The 24000-nt window shown below is 47.1% G+C and overlaps 1 protein-coding gene across 1 annotated transcript in view; it reads left to right on the top strand.

Annotated features, from left to right (window-relative positions):
* Positions 1-24000, top strand: part of ralgapa1 (Ral GTPase activating protein catalytic subunit alpha 1) — an 80200-nt gene that overhangs the window by 6313 nt on the left and 49887 nt on the right. Inside the window, 26 exon segments of the mRNA XM_048228325.1 lie at positions 670-780; positions 2032-2081; positions 2646-2703; positions 3453-3496; positions 3891-4068; positions 4632-4699; positions 4701-4742; positions 5642-5780; positions 6174-6382; positions 7383-7655; positions 8967-9131; positions 9430-9540; positions 9982-10130; positions 10553-10676; positions 11123-11360; positions 12451-12612; positions 16566-16796; positions 16925-17491; positions 17857-18432; positions 20493-20629; positions 21046-21262; positions 21620-21787; positions 22063-22215; positions 22950-23143; positions 23451-23529; positions 23532-23548. Coding sequence (XP_048084282.1) covers positions 670-780; positions 2032-2081; positions 2646-2703; positions 3453-3496; positions 3891-4068; positions 4632-4699; positions 4701-4742; positions 5642-5780; positions 6174-6382; positions 7383-7655; positions 8967-9131; positions 9430-9540; positions 9982-10130; positions 10553-10676; positions 11123-11360; positions 12451-12612; positions 16566-16796; positions 16925-17491; positions 17857-18432; positions 20493-20629; positions 21046-21262; positions 21620-21787; positions 22063-22215; positions 22950-23143; positions 23451-23529; positions 23532-23548 — 4460 coding nt within the window.

Below are 24000 nucleotides of genomic sequence, written 5' to 3'. Positions count from 1 at the left end.
AAGGGTTAAAAACTGAGGTAGGAAGTGACGAGGCAGTTGTGGAGGAAACTTGGGAGGGACTCTGGTTCTCTTAATGTTAACTTAATTGTTTGTGTGATCACATCACTCCCACATGATCACGGTAGTAGTACATGGCCTGTGATGGTCCAGACTGCCCCTACACTATATACGGTGTCCGCAAACCGGTAGGCTGCTACAGTATTACCACCCTAATAGGAGTCAGACACTTCTTCTCCTGTGCCGGCCCAGTGCAAACACTTCACAGTCCAGATGCCCTTTTCTCTCATGACAAGGACACACTGATGTGGTCACAAGTAGTGTGTACTGTGTGTGTGTGTACGTGTGTGTGCATGTGTGTGTGTAATAAACATGATTGTGCGATTGTGTGATCTTGCAGCACAGAGGTTAAATCTGATGTGGCAACAGCCTTTTGGATTTGGTTTGCTTCACTTGCTCATTTGTTAAATCAGTGCTGAACAGCTTAGACACTCAGGGAGTGGCATAGCTGATCCAGACACAGGGGTTTATCTGCATGATGGTGATACTCATTATTAGTATGAAAACCTAAAGCTGGTTTTAGATTAGTATGTAGCCTATTAGCATGTATTTGAAGTGTAATCAATCTCCCTCTACCTCGCTCTCTCTCTCTCTCTCTCTCGGCTCTCTCAGAGAATGCGGAGTCTGTGGACCTGAAGCACTTCTTTGACCAGAACTACTCCCACATCTACTATGTCTTTTTTGAGAACTTTGTCACCATCGAGGTCAACCTGAAACAGAAAGGTAGGTCTGAAGGGCAGGGTGGACAGCAGGCGCCCTTAACCCAAAGTGCAAATTTGGCATGTTTTTTTTGTTGGTATAAACAGATGCAGCAAAACCAGAGCAAATGTCACGTCAGCCTTGCACCGCTCCTGGCCCTTTGCGTCTACAGCCATTTTAGTGCACAAAGATTTTGCTGAAGCTGATGCAACCCATTGAGTTTGCAAGAGATGGACCATGGAGCTCGCTGCAGATCATGCTGAGGCAATGCATGCAGCTCCCGCAGAAAGCTGCCTCCATTAACCGCAGCCGGACTTTGTGGCCAAAAAACATTCCCAAAATGAATGCATTTAAAAAATGCTATCTGGAGAGCTGTAGAGTGCGGAATTAGCTTTTGGTCCCCCTTCCTCCCCCCCCCTCCATTTAAGCCGAAGTTAAAGGCGGCCTTCTGAAGGGCCTAGTTGTGCAGTGACAAGAGATAATTGTCTGGCTACAAAGAGGAAGTTTGTTGAGGGCGCTACCACAACAACCCACAACCAAACCCCCGCCCCCAACCTCAAACCTCTCCAGCCTGGACGTCCTCTAAAGTAGACGCCCAGTGCCTCTTCTGCTCTCGGCTGCCATGGTCAGCGGTAGAGAGTGACCTGTGACACAGCCTGGCCGTGCCGTCTGGTCCAAGGCTAAGTGTTTCCTGTGGTTCGGCGAGTCTCCTGAATGGCCTTCTCTACCGTCTCCCCACTCCTCGTCCTCAGTGTTTACCTCAGAATGGAGACTGTGCCACTGTGCTCTCGGTCTCTCTCTCCCTTTCTATCTCTCTTTCTTTCTTTCTTTCTTTCTTTTCTCTGTTTCTCTGTCAACTAGCAGCTTGTCTTCTCTGGTTTTTGGGCACTGTGGATCCAGGCGTATCAAACCAAGGTGGCTTTGTTCCCAAAATAGCCCGCTCTTTCATCCCGGAATTATCTGCCATGCTCCTGTCCCCTGTGTGTGTGTGTGTGTGTGTGTGTGTGTGTGTGTGTGTGTGTGTGTGTGTGTGTGCACGCGTGTGTGCGCATGTGTGCTATTTCACTGTGTGTGAAAGATTACTCGCAGTTTAAGTTTTGCATTCCAATCCAGCGTTTGATGTGTGTTTGGAGAAAACCGATGCATGTTATGTGTGCACCCTAGTAGATGGCTTAGCGTGTGTGTGTGTGTGTGTGTGTCAGAGGGATGTGAGTGTGAGTCTATGTTTTAATGTAAATATTTATGTCTAAACTGGAAAAAAATATTTTTCATCAGGTCACAAATCGCAAAGGGAAGAGCTGGACTCCATTCTTTTCATATTTGAGGTGAGGACTCCTACTCAGTCCTTAAGACACACACACACACACACAAACACAGATGATACTCCACATTGGTGCAGAATTTTTAGTGTTTAGGCTAGACACAAATGATTGTAGAGCCTTGGGGTTAGTTTGCACAGGCCCTCCTGTTGGTTTCCTATCTGTGTTTGTGTATACGCCAAGGTAGTTTCCGTGTCCATGTATTGATGAGGTCAGTATCACCTCATTCTCTCTCAAACACACAGGCACACACAGGCACAGTAGTGTAGGTTGGGCACACTCCTTTCCAAGAGGAAGAATAGGTCCAGAAAAACAGGTGTTGCTCACCTCGCCCAGGTTTCTACTGTAATCCCACTGAGTCACGGATAGCAGGTAGCAGTTAGCGTTGGTTTCATCACAACACCTCCTGAAGCCAGACATGATCTCACCCAGAGTGTAGACAGTAATCTGCTGTAATGACCCTGATAGTAGAAATATTGGAGTTTATAGTTGTAATTATGTTGACATATTTTCTTGTATGTTCATGTCTTGCTGCTTTGCCTACACCGCCTCTCTCTCTCCTTTGTGCAGAAAATCCTGCAACTTCTACCGGAGCGCATCCACCAACGATGGCAGTTTCACAGCATCGGTAACAAAATGAGGATCCCCTTGATTGTACAGTATATAAGTATTTTAAAAGAAGTGAATGCTACTGGAAGAGTAGAAAGTTGGCTTATTCCATGGAATAAGTAAAGCATAGTGGCATATAGCTGGTTATACTGTAGTATATACTTAGCTGTTGGCTGCACATATCCACAGACCACCAGCCATTTAAGTTTAGGCTGATGACCACACACACACACACAAACGCACACACACGCACACACACACACACACACATACACACATACACACATGCACACATGCAAACACGCGCACACACACACACACACACACACACACACACACACACACACACATATACACATATACACATATACACACACACACACACACACACATGCACACACACACACACACACACACACACATAGGTTTTGCTTGGTGGTGGTCTCTCCTTTTCCCCTGTGCTAAAGGCTATGCTCAGATGGATACAAAGACCACCGAGAGAAAGCCAGAGAGTGCCAAGGCCCTGGGGCTAAGACTGACCCAGGGCTGACCGAGAACTCTGACACCACTGATATGGAGATGCAACAGTAGTGTGGGTGGTGTGTGTGACAAGTGAATATAGTGAGTTTTCAGGGAAGCTTTGTTGGTGTGATTTGGGAGCGTGTTGAACAGTGAATCATTTGTGTGTGTGTGTGTCTGTGTCTGTGTCTGTGTCTGTGTCTGTGTCTGTGTCTGTGTCTGTGTGTGTGTGTGTTTTTACCCTCCCAGGTCTTATTCTCAAGAAGCTGTTACACACAGGAAATTCCTTAAAGGTGAGCCCAATGCTACGTTTTCAAGCCTTTTCATCCTACTAGACAGGGGATATATCGATTGTTTAGTATTTTCTTAAAAATGCATTTTAGTTGTCATTAAACCTTTCACTCATTCTCCAGTGATGGGTTAGATTAGGGAAATGGCATGTTCTCATACTTTATTAGTGTGTGAGTGTGAGAGCAGTGTAGGTGAACTTCTCTATTTTCATGTGGTTAAAGTTGGCAGATAAATGTTGAGGATGTAAAAATACTTTGGGTGTAATATCGGGTGGTTTGAGCGCTGTGGTGAGTCCATGTAGTGTTTTGGTGTAACTGACCTCTTAACCTTTCACTCTCTCACACACACACACACACACACACACACACACACACACACACACACACACACACACAGATCCGTCGGGAGGGCGTGCGTCTCTTCCTGCTGTGGATGCAGGCGCTGCAGACCAACGCCCTGCCGGAGCAGCTGTGGATCTTTGCCTGTCTCATCCCCGGCTTCCCCGCACCCCAGTCGGAACACGGGCCCCGCACACTCGACAACCTCATCAGCCCGCCGCTCTGCCTGCAGGAGAGTATGTATCACACACACACACACACACACGCACACAAATACACAGCACGCCCTCACACACTCACTACATATATACATAGATATGCACACAAGCATTCAGTAACCTCATTAATCACCACTCTGCCTTCTGGAGAGTATGTATCAAACACACATATTCAATCACTCAACGAGCTCAGTGGCCCGCCACTCTGTCTGCATTAGAGTGTTTATCTCTGTCTCGCTCTCTCTCTCTCTCTCTCTCTCTCACACACACACACACACACAAGCACTTAGCATCCTCGTTATCCCATCCCTGTGTGTACAGTGTGGTCAATATCACACATCACACACATTCCAGCACTCAGCTATCACACAGTTACAGTCCCAATCAGCCCAATCAGTCAGTTGTGATTAGTTAATGTTAATGGTTAATGTTTTTATTCTCTTGATCTACTCTTTTACTTCTAGTTCCAAACATTGCAGACATTCCATACACACCTGGTGCACATCTGTCACAGAGCAAGAGGGCAACAATCTGCCTCACACACTCTTTTTTTTTTTTTTTTTTTTTTTGCCCTCTCAAAGTGGGTCCCGAGGAGATCACGCCACTGGTTCCCCCGCAGTCGGGCGATAAGGCCCAGGAGGACCTGACTGGGCTACTTCCTGGAGGCCCTGCTGAAATACATGGTAAACCAGGTACTCCTCCTCTCCCTCCCCGCCCTGCACTGCACTGCCCTGCCCTGCCCTGCCCTGCCCACACCTCTAACACTGCTGCTGGTCCTTCCGCTGGTTGCTGTTGTTGCTGCTGCTGCTCTACCGCTGGATGGTGCTGGTGCCCTCAGCTGGACCCCCCCACCCCACCCACCCACCCACCCACCCGCTCTCCGACCAGGCCGATCTTGTGGTGAACCCTTCCGTGGCTTTGGTGTCAGATGCATCTGGGGTGAGGGGGGAAGGGGGTGGTCTGATTTGGCTCCACTTCTGTAAGAAGCCTCAAGGCAATTTTCACATTGGTTTGCTTGGTTCATATATACGTGTGGCCAGTGCTACATTCAGTCAGGTGTGAGTTCTTTCTGAGGATTGGGTGCCGATTGAGTATCAAAAGCTTGAATCAGACGACCCCATAACGATCAGGACGATGGCTCTGGATGCATCCCTCATGGGTATTGGTGTCTGCAAAGTGCTGCTGTTGCTGCTTTTGATGCATTTGCGTGCAGACAAAGTCGCAAACACTCACACACACCCACACTATCACTCACACACACCCACACACTATCACACACTAACACAGCACATGGCACAGCTCCCCTGGGCTGCTTCAGACAAATGCACCATGCACTGCCTTGTCTGTTGTTGTTATTCAACCTCCTCAACAAGCAAGCGAGGGAGTAGAGGACAAGCAGAGAGGGCTAGAGATAAAAGAGGGAGAGAGAGAGAGAGAGAGAGAGAGGAAAAAAGGAACAAAACAAGCGCTGTGTCCAGTCTCATCTGTTAAATAAAGACCATTGTTCCTCTTCTCTTCTTTCCTCTCCTCCTCTCTATCCCTCACCTCTTGTATCGTCTGTTCTGGTCTGGGCCTCTCGTGTTGTTTGCAGGCTAAGAGCCTGGAGTGGCGCTACAAGGAGAACCATGAGAAGGGCTTCGCCTTCCTCTTCGCCAACTTCAAGAAGTACTACCTGCCCCACATCTTCCCCAACTTCTCCAAGGAGACCAGCCTGTACAACCCCATCCTGGGTAAGACGACAGCTCCCTTCAGAGGGTGTAGGCTGTGGGGCAGCCTACTGTACACCCTAGGGAGTTGCTTATTGGGCAAAACCTTGTGAGAAAGTGTTGCAAGTCAAAAATAGCGCAGGCTGCCTGAAGGCTATTCAGCATTTATTCTTGTATCAAGCATACCTCCTCATCTCCCAGAAAGTAACCCTGCAGAATGATTTATACAGCTCCAAGTGCAAGCAGTCCCTTGATGCCTATCAGCCTCTGATACTGATAATGGATGCACAATATTGGATTGTTGGCTTTTATTTCTGTGCTATGTACCTGATTTGTGTGTGTGTGTGTGTCTGTGTGTGTGTGTGTGTGTGTGTGTGCGTCTGTGTGTCTGGGTGTGTGCGCACCTCCCTTGGACAGAGGTACCCTCCCTGAGACCAAAGCCTTACTACACGGTGGTGAAGCGGGACCCGGACACCAACGAGGCGGTGTACTGCACCAAGGAGAGCTTCCTGAACGCCCGCGTCATCTTCATCCGCTGGCTGGTGTCCTTCTGGCTGGAGCCGCGCACCAATGCCGCCACCCTCATCCCCGGCGTGGAGGGGGAGAACGTGCCAAAGAACATCCAGGTAACACATGATGCACCACAGTGGAAGCAGAGGACAGATGGATAGATAGATAGATAGATAGATAGATACTTTGTCATTCTCACAACATGGGAGCAGGAGGAGAGCGAAATAACAACTCTCTCTTGGTGCCAAGCAACTACTATAGTCATTATTAAATAAATAAATAAAAATGTATCAATAAATAAGAGAGGTGAAAAGTAAAGTAATGGGAGTGGTATTTAGCAAGTGCTTTTATCTAAAGCGATAGAGTCTTGCAGCATTCACACACCAGACCTGGGATTATCGTTTCTCAGGCAGTGATGCAACAGCTGCTCCATCACACCCACTGTTGCTGTTCACAGCCTTGCTTAAGATTGAAGTAAGGTGTGTGTGTGTGTGTGTGTTTGAGAGAGATGTACAGTAAGTGTGTGGAGGTGAGGGGGTGGCAGTTTCATGTGAAGGTACAAACCGGCGGCGATACTGGCACAGAGAATGGTCCTGAATTTTAAAAAGGCCCAAGCTCAATTACAAACTCCCACAGACATGCACTCACCAATCCTCTCTAGTGTCCTTAGGCCCAGTGTGGGCTTTACAAAGTCAATATTTCTCTATTACTTTCTCTCTTGCTCATTTACACTCTGTCTCTCACCCTGACACACACACACACACACACACACACACACACACACAGACACAGACTCTCCTCTCTCTCTCTTTCTCTTTGTCTGTCTGTCTGTCTGTCTGTCTCTCTCTTTCTCTCACACACATGAATCTACACTACGCAGGTTTCCATTAACCCTGAAAATGCTCAAATCTAAATTATGAAAAATCAGTAATTAAAACACTTGAATAAAAAAAATTTTTTAAAAAAAGTATAAACTGCATAAGGTAGTTTTTCAGACGTTTTGCAAAAGTGAAATGGAAACATGTTATTCGCATTTATGCGAGTTACACATTTAAAAAGCTGGTACTTTAAAAGGCACTTCTAGTAACCCCCCTGCCTTCATGTGCCCCCACATAGAGAGCAGCAGCAGGTCTGGCTGCGCGGAGCGAGGACAGTGGCGGCCCCCGGGGTCCCGACTCGCTGGACGGTGGTATGGGCGGCGGAGGGCTGGGTGGCGGTGCGGAACCCGAGCAGTCGCACTCCAACACGAGCACGCTGACTGAACGCGAGCCCAGCTCGTCTAGCCTGTGCAGTGTGGACGAGGAGCACCTGACCGACATCGAGGTGGTGCGCCGCGTCCTCTGCTCCTCGCGCACCAACGTCAACTTCATCACTGAGATCTTCCGACAGGTGTGTGTCACGGCCGGACCGTACTATGCGGAACAGACACCAGCCATGGACAATTAGATAGCCCTCTGTAGGGACCTGTTCTGTGTTCTGTTCTGTTGGATGATTTTGAGCTCATATTCATAAGGTGGAACTCACCATAGATATAAGAAAGCTAGATACCTCATTGGGCTCCAGAACGTACGTAAATAGCGACGCCATCTTGGTGGGGGCAACAATCACTGGAGGCCAGTGGAGGAGCATGTGACTCTGACTGGAAATCAGACAGGTGTCTCTGATTGGCTGCAAGTGTTGCCCATAGACAGTAAAGGTGTTGCCCCCAGCAATATGGCAGCCGTGTTTACAATGCCACCTAATAGAACTTGACTGACAATGCGGTATCTAGCTTTCTAATATCTAACTCACTAGGTGCTCCTGAAGAACTTGTGGAAGTTCTAAGTTGTAGAAGCTAAGATGAGGGAGCCCTTTTAGAGCAAAGGAAGACCGATGACCAGTAGGCTATTAATTAGCTATTCTGACATGTGAACAGTGAGGCTTATTAACATGCACCGTCTGTCTCAGATACATGTGAAATAAAAAGAAACCATTACCACAGATGTAGCAGAGGAGTGATAGATTAGCACGTAGCTGCAGTATTTGGTGTGTTGGGATGAGCTGTCCGCTCATTGAGGCCATGATATCAGGCAGATTTACAGGGCCACAATAGAGGAGCACTCAACGTTGCGTCGGAACTGTGTAGCACAGAGGACAAGTACCCGGCAGATTTCACTTGAAACAGGAGAAAGGGAGGAAGTTCACCATTTCACTGAGGAAGTTGCACACAATAGATGTTGCCGTTTTACAGAAGCGCCTCAGTCTCGACACAAATCACACAGAGTTCTGACATTTACTCCCATAGACTGTTTAGGGAACTCTCCCACTCAATAGGAAGTATTTGTAGTGTACTTTAACACAGTAATTACTCAAAAGTCTATGATAAGTGTGTAATGATGTTAACTCTAAATGCACCAAATCGGTGCACTTGTTTTCCTGATGGCCACACATAATCAGAACATGATCTATCAGTATGCATGGTTCATTGGAACACTATATAAATCATATGTCTTTGTTTTTATGTCAATATTATATAAGTTACTGTAGCCCTACTACATACTACAAGTTTCATACTGATGTATACATCCATCCTCAGTATCTATTTGACATATACGTTTCTGTAAAGCTGCATCTCATCCCCTGTGCTGTTTTTATTGTTTTCTCGTGATGGAGCCGCATTGCTGATCTTGGCGTTGTGGCGTGCTGTGCTGTGCTCTGCAGGCGTTCCTGTTGCCCATGTGCGAGGCGGCGGCCATGCGTAAGGTGGTGCGCGTCTACCAAGAGTGGATCTCCCTGGAGGACAAGCCCGTGTTCATGAGGGAGCCTGAGGAGGACCACCGGACTCACGCCGACTCCGCCAGCGACGGCACAGACAAGGACGAAGAGGTGGGCACTGGGCACACTTTACGTGCCAGCGAAAGTACTTTTTAGACCTGCCAAAATCCATACGCTCAGACACTTTGTCTCTGTCACTTTGTCACTGAATGTCAAATTTATAATGTTTCTGGTTCCAATGGATTCCCCATTTTGTTGGAAGTGGTAGCAGATAAATAGATGAGAAATCTTTCTTTCACTCTTCTCCTTTTCTTTCTTTCCTTCTCTCTCTCACACTCTCACTCACTCACTCACTCACTCTTACTCACTCACTCACTCACTCTCTCTCTCCCCCCTCCCTATGTCGTAGGAGAGGTCAATGAAGGTGTCCAGTCACAGCAGGACTTCGAGCTGGTGCAGGAGTTCCCAGAGCAATATGCTGGAGTACAGCGTCCACGCTGGTGTGCAGTCGACACTGCAGGTACACACACACACACACACACACACACACACACACACAGTATCACACACACACACACACTGCCTGTGCCCTAAATACACTGTAAAAAAAACACGGTCTCTATGGACAGCCCAGGCTCCAAAAACGGCAACAAAAACAACTTGGTCCAACCTGGACCATAAAAACATAAAAACTGTTTCAGCCAATCACCGAGGAGATGCGTGTTTAGGAGAGTTTTAATTGCACGGGAGGGAGGAGGAGGGAGTAGTGAGCTATCTCTCTTTGGTTGAACGTCAACAGAAGTACCCAACATCGCTTAGAGCACATATTTTGCAGTCACACACTATCACACAAAATACGATCTATCACATTTCATGTTTAAATACCATACACTTTCGTAAATTAAAAACTACAAATTGTCTCACTCTGTCTCTCCTTCCCTCCCTTTCTCCTTTCTCTCAGGTCTTCATCACTAACTCGTCTAACGTGTTTCTTCTGGAGCCGGCTAACGAGCTGAAGGTATTGCTAGAGGAGCATGTGGACATGTGCAAGCGCGTGCTCAACATCTACCGCAGCCTCGTCATGCACGAGACCATGGACCAGAAGACATGGTAATGCAGCGCTCCGTTAGAATATTAGAATTGTGTACAATAGACTACAAAGACCATGTATGTGTCCATCTTCACCATGCTACTGGCTAAAAAGGGGTCACCCAGCTTCCCAATTCCTTAATGACAAGAAGTGCAAAGAAGGTCACAGAATCCATCTTTACTGGCTTGTGATTAAACTTTTAAAAGCTTTGTTGTTTGCTACAGTGTTTTGCAGTTAAGTGCTCTAATGCATCTTGAAACACAATTAACATTTTCCAGAGCCAAATTCCTGTCATGTTTTTAAGTTCAGGTTGCTGAATGACTAATACCCCACATCACGAATTATGCTTTTCTTAAAATTATGTGAAACAATGCTATGAACTTTCATGCCTTTCTCTGCTCTCTTTTTTTTTTCTCTCTCTCTGTTGCTGTTTTGCACATAGGGAGCAGATCTTATTGGTGTTGCTCCGGGTAACAGAGTGTGTGATGAAGAGAGCCCCCTCTGTCACGCCGTCCGGCAGGAAGAATCCCACTCTCTCTGGCCGGCTAGCAGGGGCCATCTTCCAGGTGCCGTCTCACAGTCTTCTCTTTACTTCCTACCAACTGTACATTTTCACTCCCAGATCAAGCTTATAACGCAATCGGATGACCAGTTCAAGAATGCTGCGGTTGAAAGTTGAAATCCTGCCAAGAGTGTACTTATTGTAAAATCATATATAGTGGTCACACTACTAGGGGAATTGCTAAAGCATAGACTAACAGAAACGGCAGTGCCATAGGCTCACTTAAAGTAGGATCTCTTTTCATCCTGAATTAATATATGATTTATAATAAGAAAAATCATATCTTGAATCCTCGGATACATTTTGCTCAAACAGCATTGCTCGAATCACCATAATGATGAAGATGCTTATATCCATAGTATCTTACTGTGCTGTGTATATTTTATGATGCTTTGCATTGCTATCATGCATTCAGATGTCTCTGTGTTGTTTTGTTTCTGGCGTGTTCAGACTCTGATCGTGGCGTGGATCAAAGGGAACCTGAATGTGTACATCTCGCGCGAGCTGTGGGATGACCTGCTGGCCGTTCTATCCTCGCTCACCTGCTGGGAGGAGCTGGTCACTGAGTGGTCGCTCACCATGGAGACGCTCACCAAGGTGCTGGCACGCCACCTCTACAGCCTGGACCTCAACGAGTTGCCCCTGGACAAACTCAGCGAGCAGAAGCAGAAGAAGCACAAGGGCAAAGGTCAGGGAGGGAGCAGGGCATGATGGGAAATGTAGGATTATTGTGAATGAGAAATCTCAAATGGCCTGATCCTGTCCATTCGGAGTTGTTTTGAAATACTCTGCACTATTTCACCTGTGTCAGAGGTGAAACATTCTTCATTCTTCTGTTGTTTCAGTATGTTCTACTCACAGATGGATCTAATTACCAAATTAGCATTATTTTTGAATCACAATCTAATTATGTAAACAAAATTAGGTTTCTGTGGAGCAAGCTGAACAAATTCATCTGCTAAGCTGGACACTTTTTTGTGTGATCATATTATTTGCCCTTTTCACAAACCCACCTGTCCCCAGGGCCATTGAACTGTTCAATGCTTCACTTAAGGGAAGAGGAGAGATAGACTTCTCCGCATAGTCTGTCTGCCTCTCCATGTTTGTGTACTGTCTGTCCACTAGCCACTTTTTTACCACTGTCTTACTGCTTCACTTTTTGCGTGCTATATTAGCACATATGCATAACCCTCCCTCCATCCCTCCATCCCACATATATATTATATATATATATATATATATATATATTACTATATATATATATATATATATATATATAGTTTTTTTTTATCTATAGTTTTCTTTATATTACTTGCCTACTCTCTTATATGTCCATATTTATTTTATGCTGGTCTCTAGACTTTATTCTTGCACTGCTGGTCTGACTCACAGAGCACCTTACCTTACTATGCACAGAGAATAACAGGCTCAGTCCCTGCCTCAGTCATTGCAAGCGTCTCATGCTAAATCACCCACTATGTGGTTACTGTTTTAGACTTTATTTAGATTTAGTGTTATTTTGTATTTTAGTATATTCTTTATCTTCTACTGTCCTTATTGCTTACTTGTGTTTTTAAAAAAAAAAATGTTTAGATTATACACTTTTAATTACTATTTCTGCTGTTAGTGAATGTTGTGTGTAATGTCTGTATGCTACTGAGACCTTGAATTTCCCCTTGGGATCAATAAAGTATCTATCCATCTATCCATCTATCCATCCATCCCTCCATCCATCCAGTGGATTGAGACCTTCCATTTGTGTGATTCTCACCCTCTAGGTGGCATTAACGAGGGCCACAAGATGGCGGTGGACCGCTCCTTCTCTAGGGGCTGGAGTCGTGACCCGCCGGGTCAGGCCGCCATGCGCCAGCGCAGTGCCACCACAGCTGGGTCGCCCGGCATCGAGAAGGCCCGCAGCATCGTGCGGCAGAAGACCGTGGGTGAGTGGTTGGACACCTGCAGTGGACACACACAGCATATAGATTCTAAGTCTAAGTTCTAGTTTTTCCTTGACCAGTTCTATGTAGTATACATCTGTATGCTATAATGCATAGTGGTTCTTGGTTCTTCTCTGCTGCTCTGCATTTGGAACAGAACATTTGGAGTTTTAGAACATTTTAATACCACTAACTTTAATCACATGGACTCAGAGTAGGGATGGGGAGAGAACTTCAAGAACAGCATTGATAACTGCTACTCATAGATATATATATTGTCAGTGTGTGTATATATATATATATATATATATATATATGAATCTATGACTGCTACTATATGTAATGAATACATTAAGTGAATAGTTTGTGCACAATTTTATAACTGAATTCATGTAAGTAATGAATTTGCTTTTTGTTAATAACACTTTGATAGGACAATTAATTAAGTTATTAAGTACATTTTTAATGACAATCATATTCATTTGTGTGGTGAGATGTTAGCTGAGAGCTTCAAGGTGTTTTAATAATCAAGCATCTTGATAAAAATGAAAAGTAATGTGTTTTTATTGCAAGAGTAATGTGCAAGAGTGTGCTATCCATTCTCCTGTGGAACGAGGCTTCTTATGGTGCTCTTTCCGAAGCACAGTGCTCACTGTGGAATGCTTTACTGTGGGAAATCAGTAGTGTAACATGCCTCAACATTTTGACTTAATACCTCTCCACTGTTGTAGATCATGACTTGGATAGTGCCACAAGCATAACACACTTTTCAGCTGTCATTGCAGAATAGCCTGATGGCTATGTTTCCATGCAAACGTTCCTATTACTTGTAGATTGGAATGTTTTAAACCGACAGATGCAGTTCATGTATAGACGGTTGTGTTTTACCATTTTGTTTTGCTAATGAGTACACTGTTTTTAAAAGATGCACATTTCCTTGCAGGAGACTAGTTCAGCCCAGATCAAGTTGGCATTGAATTTCTGGCTAGATTGTGTTCTAAGACTTGTATTATTTGTTATATACAATTTAACCAAGGAAAGCAGAAAGACATTGTTTTGTGTCGGACATGTATTGGATTAATGAAAGAATAGCCTGTTAGTAGAAAGTCATTGTTAACTTGATTTTGGCTAAACTGTTGCTTTAAGGCCATGGGACTGCAGTGGAGTCTTATGCACACCGTCCCTCTCACAATAAGCTCCCTATAATACCCCTGTTCTGCGCGCACCATGGACACCACACAGCTGGTAGCGGATTGGACAATCCCAGCACAGAGTCTCCACTCCTCTCCTGCTACCTTGAGTCTTCCTTTTCTAACTAGTCACTGCTGTCTGCTGGAAACCCAAACCTCTCCTCCTTTTCCCTTTTCCCTTCTTCTCTGACTCACTCACTTCACCACACCCCCCCTCCCTCCCTCTCCTCTCTCTCTCTCTCTCTCTCTCTCTCTCTCGCTCTCTCACTTCACCACACCCTTCCCTCCCTCCCTCCCTCTCTCTCTGGCTCTCTCACTCCCTGCCCTTGTTCTATCCAACCTGCTCTGTCTTCATTCCCTGTCTACCCTACCGCCTTTGTTGTTCTTTCTATCCCATCCTCCTCTCTTTTCTTCCTAACCTTCTGTCTTCTTTGCCTCTCCCTCTTTCCCTTCACTTTCTCTTTCCCTCTATTCCTTCCGTTTCTTGCCCGATCTCCTGCTTTACCCATCCCTTCTCTCTCTACCTTGTTCCTGCATTCTCTGTCTCTCTCTCTCTCTCTCTCTCTCTCTCTCTCTCTCTCTCTCTCTGCCTGTCCGTTCTGTTTCTCCCTCTTATTCTCTCTTCACCTCCATCTCTCCCCTTCCCTCCATCCTTCTCTCTCTCCATCCTTCTCTCTCTCTCTCTCTCTCTCTCTTCTCTGTGGCGTCTGGCTGTAGCCCTGCGGAGCTGCTCCACGGGTGACAGCTTGTCGTTTATCCGCAGCGCTAAAAGTGCTCCTGTCCTGATCCATCCTGTCCACCCTCTCCTGCCTGACTCTGTCCTCACCCCCCTAGCAGATGAGCTGTCAGGTAGAGCCGCCTCCTCTCCTCTGCTGCCTGCCTGCCTCCACCCCTCTGCACCCTGCACCACCCCCAACCAACCATAACCCAGCTTAACCTAACCCAGCCCAAACACCCCCAGCCTGCTGCCCCAACTGTGTGTGTGTGTGTGTGTGTGTGTGTGTGTGTGTGTGTGTGTGTGTGTGTGTGAATACTTGATTGCGTTCCTCCCCTAATGTAAACCCTCTGACTGTGTGTGTGTCTGTGTGCGTGTGTGTCTTGCACTTCCTTGTGTTGTGAATGTGTCTGCACTATATTATCGTAAACGTGCTAATTACCAACCATTTTGTTAGAAAATTCTAAAACAACAATGTTTTTTAATACTTCAAAATAACATTTGATAAATGAACCTTACATTTTTCAGTAGCCATAGGTGTGTAGATTTGTTCTTACCGGGGCATTTACTGCCTGAAATATCCGATTTTGTTTACCACGCTCGGAGTTTAGTGCTGGGCTGGTGGGTGACTATTCCCAACCTTTCTCACGGCACATCAACGGTTAGCTCGAGAATTCGAGAATTTCCACTCGAGCTCAAGCGGTTTGTCAAAATTCCAGCTGGAGCTCAAAAAATGTAATTTTTTGTACATAGCGCCAGCCTTGGTGTGACACAATTTCGTTAGAATCCGTTGGTTTGTATAGAAATTAATATTAAGTGACACAATACCGGTTGGTAATATGTGACGTTCCGATACCTATTCCCTTGCTTGATGCACACTAGCACTAAGTAATAATCTTAGGTTTTGATGAGAACTTGTCACTTCACCTCTATAGTGTGTGTTTGTGATATGCATGTTTCAAAACCTGTCCTTCTATTCAATTCCCCTTTGGCCTTTCTTTTGTTCCTTTTAAATAGTTCCCCTACCAGTCCTCAGTCGTGCATTTTGCCTTGCACGTCTTTGTGTGTGTGTAGCTCTGCGATGTGTGTTACTGTGTGACGTTACTGTTTCCCTCTCTGGCGTCCTTCTCTGCCTTCTATATCTCCTCACCAAAGGCATTTCTCTTAGCACAGAGACTTGATGTCCTACTCTATTGAGCCTCTGACACTTCACTCATGATCCGTGATTGCGATCACACACACGTGTGTGTAGTCCATTGCGTTGTGTCAGAGATAACTGATACCGCTCAGTCACGTTGCACATCGTTATGAAACGGCTACCTCCCAGGAACGTGCTTTTTTGTTTCTTGCTGTTTTCATTTAAACTGTTTGCCATCACCATATGGATGCATTTCTTCCTTTCAACTGAACTGGTTGAGAGTTCGGAATGTTATCAGACTGTCAAGAGTTGTTGCCATGATTTGATTATTCTCCTCAGGAATGTTCATTCATTTGTGTGGTGCTTTATTCCTGTAGCCGACTGATGTGTAAAGCATGTGTGTGTTGCATCTGCATGTGAGTGCATTGGGTGCAGCGGTATTCTAGCTCTTCTAAATCACACGTAGCTGAATGTCTGTGTGGCTGAGCTGCCTTACCTATAGGCTGCGTCTGGTAGATATTGGCACGGTCATACGGAGTGGGATATCGCTGCACCTTATATTGAATCCAGATATCTCAGCCCTGTTGGATTATACAACTGCTTTGTTGTATTTGTATAAAACCTGGCTAGTATTTGTATAAAACAGTTGATATGTGTGTTTTCCTCGCTCTCTCTCTCTCTCTTTCTCTCCTGTCTCTATGTCTGTGGGTGGATGGGGATTTTCCTATCATGTTTTTATCTGTATGTGTGGATGTGTCTGTTTGTCTCCCTGTCTGTGTCTGTCTGTTTGTCTCCCTGTCTGTGTCTGTCTCCCTGTCTCCCTGTTTGTGTCTGTCTTGCTGTCTGTCTGTCTGTCTGTCTTGCTGTCTGTCTGTCTGTCCCTCCCTGTCTGTGTCTGTCTCTGGTCTCTCAGATATGGAGGACCCCCCATTGGCCCCGCGAGGGCCCCGCTTGCGGCACAGCTCCCAGAGCCAGGACGCGGCGCCGGTGTCCCTCAGCTCCGAGGTGTTCGGCGCGTCGGTGGAGGCCGACTTGACCCCTCCGGGCAGCGGTGTCGGTGGCGCCGTCGGAGCTCTGCCACCTCTCCCCCGCAGCTCCAGCGCCTCTGACATCATGGAGCCCTTCATCGCAGAGCGCGCCAAAGGTGCCTGCCCCCACCCCGACCCCGACCCGACCCCTCCAACTGCCCCCCTCCACTGCACACCCCCTCTGCCACCAACACCACTGCCACTACCACCACTGCCACCACCTCCAGGGGTGCCGTTGTCCCAGAAACGCCCCCCGCCGCCCCCCAACCGCACAGCTTGGGGGGCGAGCCGACCCCCCTGCAGTCCCTTTCCTCTTCCCCCCACCACCAGCACCAGCACCTCCCCCCACTCTCCTGCACCCCTCCGCCCTCGTGCGTTGCCGCCGGCGACGGCAACCGCGGCAGCAGCAGAGTGCCCTCGCTGGACGCCGCCGAGCGGCACAGCATCTACGAGCAGCTATGCCACCCGGCCCCTTCCTCCGCACCCCCCTCCCTCTTCACTTGCGACCCCCTCGCTGCCCCTCAGCATCGGGCCCAGTGGATTGTGGGAGACGTAGGCAAAGGCGGCGAGGATGACCTCATGAGCTCGCTCAGGGAGTACTTCGGCCAGGGGGAAGACAGTTGGGCAGGGGCGGGCTTCCTGACCAGCGACAGCACAGAGGAGGCAGGGCCAGAGAGGGGGATAGAGGGAGGAGGAGGAGGAGGAGGGATGGAGAGCGGGATAGTGACAGGGGCAGAGAGAGAGAGATTGAGGCTGGAGGAGAGGAGAGCTAGGGGGAGCGCGAGCTCGGCCGGGGAGGATGAGGGCGTTAGTGGCCCCAGCTTCGCTTCTACGACAGCCTGAGCACTGGGCGCTGGAGGTCGCCCCAGGAGCTGCCTGGCACCCCTCGGCCCCGAGAGTAGTAGTCCCAAATTAGGCCCTAGAGAAGGAGATGGAGATGCAGAAGCAGCAGCCACAGCATCAGCAGCAGGAGGAGGAGGAGGAGGAGGAGGAGGAGGAGAGGTGCGAGGAGGGCGTCAGGAGGGAGGCCTGCCTGCAGAGACAGAACGCCACCGAGACGGCGGAGGGAGAGCCCATCACGCAGCAGCCGCCCTCGCACACGCTCACGCACACACACGCGCCTCACACACACACACCACCACCTGCTCCACTCCTCGCTCCGGCTGGGCCGGGTAGGGCCCAAGAAGCAGGCCCGCGCAGGCACGGGAGCGGAGGGGGATGGAGGAGGAGGTGGAGGAGGAGGAGGTGGGAGCGGGGTGCACGTCAGCTTCCGACCGTCCACCGAATCGGTGCAGTTCCACAACCCCCTCGACCCCAAGGAGGCCTACTGGAAGACGCGTCTGAGACGCCTCAGCCATTTCAGCCACAGCAGCAGCAGCAGCAGCAGCAACAACAACAGCAGCAGTAACTCCACCGGGACCACAGGGGGCGCCGCTCAGGTCTCGGGCGAGGGCCCGGCGGCCAGCAGCGGTCTCAGACGCGGTAGGTTGGGCCGCTCGGCCCTCCGACCCCGCGGCTTGCGCTCGCGCTCCCAGGAGCCCGGCTCGGCCTGCAGCCCCTCGCGCCACCACCCGCATCACCACCAGGGGGCGCTGCTGGGCGGCGTGTACAAGTCAATGGTGCACGCCCTCTCCCATAAGCCCAAGGGCCATGTTGCCCCCAGCCCACGCCAGGCCAAAGCGCAGCCACAGGCAGCGCCCCTCTTGGACCTGGTGGCTTCCGTTATGGGCTATTTTGGAAGGAAGCCCCCAGGTGAGGCACCCGGAGAGCCGAGGAGTCCCTCCGCATCCGCTGCACCACAGCAAACAAAGCAACCGCGGAGCCAACATGGCGCCCGTTTTTCCTCCTGTCATATTTTTCCTGCCTTGTGTTTTTTTCTTTTTTTTTTTTTTTTTTTTTTTTAATTCTTCTTTTTTTTTTTTTTTAATAACAGGTTTTGAGTTTTTTTTCATGGCTGAATGCGAATTGACTTGAAGCTTTTTTTTGTTTATTTTACTCATTTTTTTTGGTATTTCTTTTGGAAAACAACAAAAAACAACAGCAACATGGAGTTGCGACGGGCCCTCTGTCCTGGGACGGCTGCCATCTTCCTCCCCTCCTGCTCCTCTTCCTCCAGCTTCGGGGATTTTAATCTCTGCTCCCTCCCCCCTCCTTCCCTGGATGCTGCATGCGGCCTCATGCCTGCCCTCCCCCCAGCCTATCCTCTGTCTCTCTCTGATACACACACACACACACACACACACACACACACACACACGTGCGCACTCTCACTTACATAATTACACACCTGCATAGGTTCTTAAGACCTGCGCACATTGTGGTACATCTGCAACAGTAGGCAGACCAGCCTATCTACTCACATGCTCAAGAGTTTATTTCCTCTGACCCAAAATGTCAGGATAATACATCCTAATTGTATTTAATTCTGTGGTGTTTTATGTTTTCTTGAAGTGGCATACATGTAAATTGAAGTGCCAGTAGGGGGCAGCAGAGGTTTTGTTATGGATCTGTCCATTTACAATATTGGACTGAACTATCTAGTCTCTCGTCTTTCAGTGAAATCATGAAAGGTTCAGGGGTTTGTCTCTTAGTTCTGATTGTGCTAAAACATGCTCTTTAAGCATAACATGCATTTAAACTACCATCTGACCACCATGAAAACAGTGGTTTAGAGGTACCCTGAAAATGCTTGCAGTCATAACCCCTTAAAATGAGAATTTTTGCTAACTGATAACCTCCAGCAACAGAGTCTTTAGGTCATGGCTGCCTCTGTGGCCCTGGGCAGAGGGTCAGACTAACAGGGCTGGTGGTAGCAGAGACAGTGGCTAGACTGCAGGGGGCGGTGGGTTGGGAAGGATGCCTGGGCCTGCTGCTCATGCCTCTAACTGTGTGGTCTGTGTGCAAACTACAGTGACCTTCGAATGGAGAGTAACCTCTAACCTCCTCGCCGTCTCATGCTTTGGGATTTGGACTGGCCTGGCCTACGCTGCTACCCTCCCCTAACACCCCCTCTACATATACCATCACAACGGCTGGGCAGTGCCGTTATTGTGCGGACTTGGGATCTGGGGCCGCCGCCGGTCGGCTTTTCAGTCACACTCTGTCTTTCAATGTCTCTCTTTCTTTCTTTCTTTCTTTCTTTCTTTCTTTCTTTCTTTCTTTCTTTCTTTCTTCTCTCTCTCTCTCTCTCTCTCTCTCTCTCTCTCTCTCTCTCTCTCTTTCATCTCACTCTCTCTGTTTTGGGGAACTGCATGACGATAGTATCGTTTAGCTCCTGCATCGCTTGTGTGGTTGGAGTCTGCTGACTTCTATTAATTTGCAACATTATGTATTTTAATTAAAAATACAACTTTTGTTTTCTTTTCTATTCTGCATACACCTAGATTATTTGTTTACTCTCAGTTTTGTCACAGTTCTGGTAGTAGAAATTAGTAGAATGTAGAAATTATTTTGTGTCTTATTAGAGTATCAGTAGTTTGCTGTATATGGTAATTAGAATTACCATAATTTTCATTATCATAGCTTGGCTGCTTACAGTTTTACAACATTAAAGGTACAGTGTGCAATATTTTGTTGTCATGAATAAAATTCTACCATGATGATTTATTTTGATTCATAACATGAAAGTTTTTGACAATGTTATAAAGGATTTTTTTACAACAAAGTTTACATATTGTACCTTTAGAAAAATTAGATTGAAATAGGCTAAGGCTCAGACTAGTTGTGTCCATTGTCTGTGCACATTGATTTCTGCCATGAATGTGGGTTTTGAACTCAATTCGAGCTTTGTGTGTGTGTGTGTGTGACCACAGCCAACAAAGAAGATCTAGCTCCGAAGATGCGTCCGGTGTCGAGTGACGCGGGCAGCAACAGCAACAGCAACCCCAACTTCAGCGACCTCATGGACGAGTTCATCCAGGAGCGCCTGCGAGCGCCCCGGGGCAACTCTGTGAGTCCTCCTGACCAGGTGCACTCAGAACGCCGCCCGACGCACGCACACACACCAACACGCACGCACACACACACACACACACACACACACCCACACACACCCACACACACACCCACATAGACACACACATACACTCTCTCATTTTACAATTTTCTTAAGAAAGATTTGTCTTACATACACACAGTTCACTGATATAAATTCACCTGCATTACAGGTAGCTCTATATCAACCATCCACTTTGTCCCTTTACCCTTTTATTTATTTATTTTCTCTCTCTCTCTCTCTCTCTCTCTCTGTTCTTTCTGTCTCACTGCCTCATCAGTAAATTAAACCATCTCTCCCATCCATCTATGCCACACACACACACACACTCTCTCTCTCTCTCATCAGTAATCAACGGTCCCCTCTGTCAGCAGGGCATGACTCGGCGTGGCAGTAGTCCAGGCAGTCTGGAGATCCCCAAAGACCTGCCCGAGCTGCTGACGCGGCCAAGCGCCACGCGACCCGCTGACGACCCTGGCGTGCCTTCCGAGTGGACCTCACCGGCCAGTGCCAGTGGCAGTGACCTCATCAGCTCTGACAGCCAATCAGACTCCTTTAACGCCTTCCAGTATGACGGCAAGTTTGATAGTAAGTTGGCCTAACTACCGTTCAGGTGTAAGCCCAAATATGGTGCGCTCAAAAAAGCAGCACTAACGTTACTAATATTATCAAATTATTTTATTGATCTATCATTCTGTTGATTCATCTATTGATCTATCTTTCTCTCTCAATCTTTTTTTTTATCTATTTATCACTCTATCTATCTATCTCCCAGTTGATCGATCTAACAAACAAACTAATGGTGCACATTACTGGATTTTACTGTAACATTGAATATACCAGACTCATTTTTCACCCTGTTTTTATCAAAGGCTAGACCGTAGCACTCTGAAATAGAATTGTTTGTGTGTATATATATAAAATTGGTGTGTGTGTGTGTGCTAGATTTCAGTTTCGGGGCGGATGCAGCTGCCGGCTCCCTGGACAGGGACAGTCTGGGCGGCATCCCCCAGACGGCGGAGGAGCAGGAGCTGTCCAGCCTCACCACGCTGCACATCGACTCGGACACCAGCAGCCAGCAGGGTGTCTCTGCCGACACCGTCACCATCACAGGTCAGGCACACACACACATGCACACATTATGTTCCTTCGCAAAAGACAGTTGTTCTCTGTTCTCTAACAGGTTGAGATTTGGTAGGAATTGACCTTGTGGTCCCAGGCCTCTAAATGATCGAATGTTGTTTTGGAAGTTAGGTAGTTATTTAGTCTAAATAAGACCACGAGTATGAAATGAAAAAAAATGAATCACAAATAAGATAAATATTTCTGATCAGCTTTAATGGTTATATTGTTAAATTGTGTGTGTGTGGGTGTGTGTGTCCATCCAGGCTCGGAGGGCGCCTCTCCTATGCACTCCCTGGGCTGCTCCCGCTCGCAGACGCCCTCCCCAGCCACCCTCACCGCCGAGCACACCGAACACAAGGACCTGCAGCTAGACGAGAAGCTCCACCACTCTGTACTGCAGACTCCTGATGACCTTGGTAACACACGCACACACACATACACACACTCTGATTCCTTACTTATGTACTTATGTTTACATTTATTTGTATGGCCAATGGCTGAGATCTCTGTTTAATTTGCTTTTGAATGTTTCACATTAGTAAGATGTATGTAGCTGACACAAGGGTTCCCACGGGTCATGGAATTTCTGGAATATCATGGAATTTCGGAAAGTCTATTCCAGACATGGAAAGTCAGGGAATTTTATCATTTTTTGGGGAAAGTCACAGGAATATCAGGGAATTTTGTTGTTAGCAGTTTAACATTTACTTGCCAAAATACATTAATACAAATATTTCCACAGAGAACTGGTGTATATGTGGTTATAAGCTTTACTGATTGCTTGAGTAGCCCAGCTTTGGTTATTCAATGCCCCTTTATTCATCTCCCGCTCTACAAAAGTAAAAGATTCTTGAACACTCCGCGGCTGCTCTGAAATAATTGGTCGGTATATTGTATTATTCATTGTAGTAAGTCATGGAAATTCAGTCTTTTGTCAGGGAAAGTCATGGAATTTTACATTTGACTTAGAGTGGGAACCCACTTTTACCACAATTAAAAGCACAGGGAAGATGTGGTGTATGGCTGTGTTTTCACAAGAAATCAGTCTGTTGACACTGACGTTATGCCTTATCCCTTCCTCTTCATACTGTCTCGACCTTCCTCCCTTCCAATGTCTCTCTCTCTCTCTCTCTCTCTCTCCTTCTCTCAGAGACGAGTGAGTTTCCCAATGAGGACTGCAGTGTGATGGCCGGCGGCTCTCTGACCGGTTGGCACTCGGATGTCGCCACAGTGATGTGGCGGAGGATGCTGGGTATCCTGGGAGATGTGAACTCCATCAAAGACCCCGAGATCCACGCTCAGGTGTTTGACTACTTGTGTGAGCTGTGGCAGAACCTGGCCAAGGTGAGCTCTCCACTGCCTCAATATGAGAGACATGACATGGCCAAATGTATCACACTGAGTCACAAACACTCAATGTTGCCTAGACAAGATCATAAGATCCCAACCTCAAATCTTGTGGGTGGGGCTAAGTTCGGGCTGGCTCCAGGCTAGGGTTACATGGGTTGGGTGGCATATACTGTGTGTTTTGATGGTTTGCATCTTATGTGTATCGGTGGGTTGGGTTGTATCATATACTGTAGGTATTGGTGCATCTTGGATTGTTGCTTGCGTACTGACCCCCTGCTCGTGTGTGTGTTTGTGTCTCCAGATCAGAGACAACCTGGGCATCTCCATGGACAACCAGTCCTCCCCACCTCCCCCAGACCTCATCCCACCCCTCCGTATCCTGACCCATGGCTCTTCAAGGTGAGCGCATCCACAAATGTTTTTAATGTTTTTTAAAGTTATTTAAAATGTACAGATGTAAATTAATTAATATGCTTGTCAGTGCAGCAGATTTTCTCTTCATTTAAAAAAGTTTTTGTGTGTCTTTACGTCTTTAAGAACCTGTGTATGACTTCGTATACATATACAGCTGTTGAAAAAATTAGGAGACCACTGCACATTTTTCTGATGTCATCCTATGGTTGCCGAGTGACATTCTAATGAGTTGACGGTCATATTCAAAATTAAGAGACCACTGCAAATTTGAATATGTCTAATAACTAATTCGAGTGTCACATCAGAAAATGTCTCTTAATTTTTTCTAGAGCTGTATATGTCGGGAATAGGTGTGTGTGTGTGTACAGTCTTGTTTTTTTCCATATTTGACATCTTATGGAAATAAGTAGGCGTACAATGCACGTGTTTAAATGTGT

Source organism: Alosa alosa, chromosome 19 (genome assembly GCF_017589495.1).
Source record: "Alosa alosa isolate M-15738 ecotype Scorff River chromosome 19, AALO_Geno_1.1, whole genome shotgun sequence".
NCBI lineage: Eukaryota > Metazoa > Chordata > Actinopteri > Clupeiformes > Clupeidae > Alosa > Alosa alosa.
The sequence above is the reverse complement of the archived record's forward strand: the minus strand, read 5'-3'. Positions and strand labels throughout refer to the sequence as shown.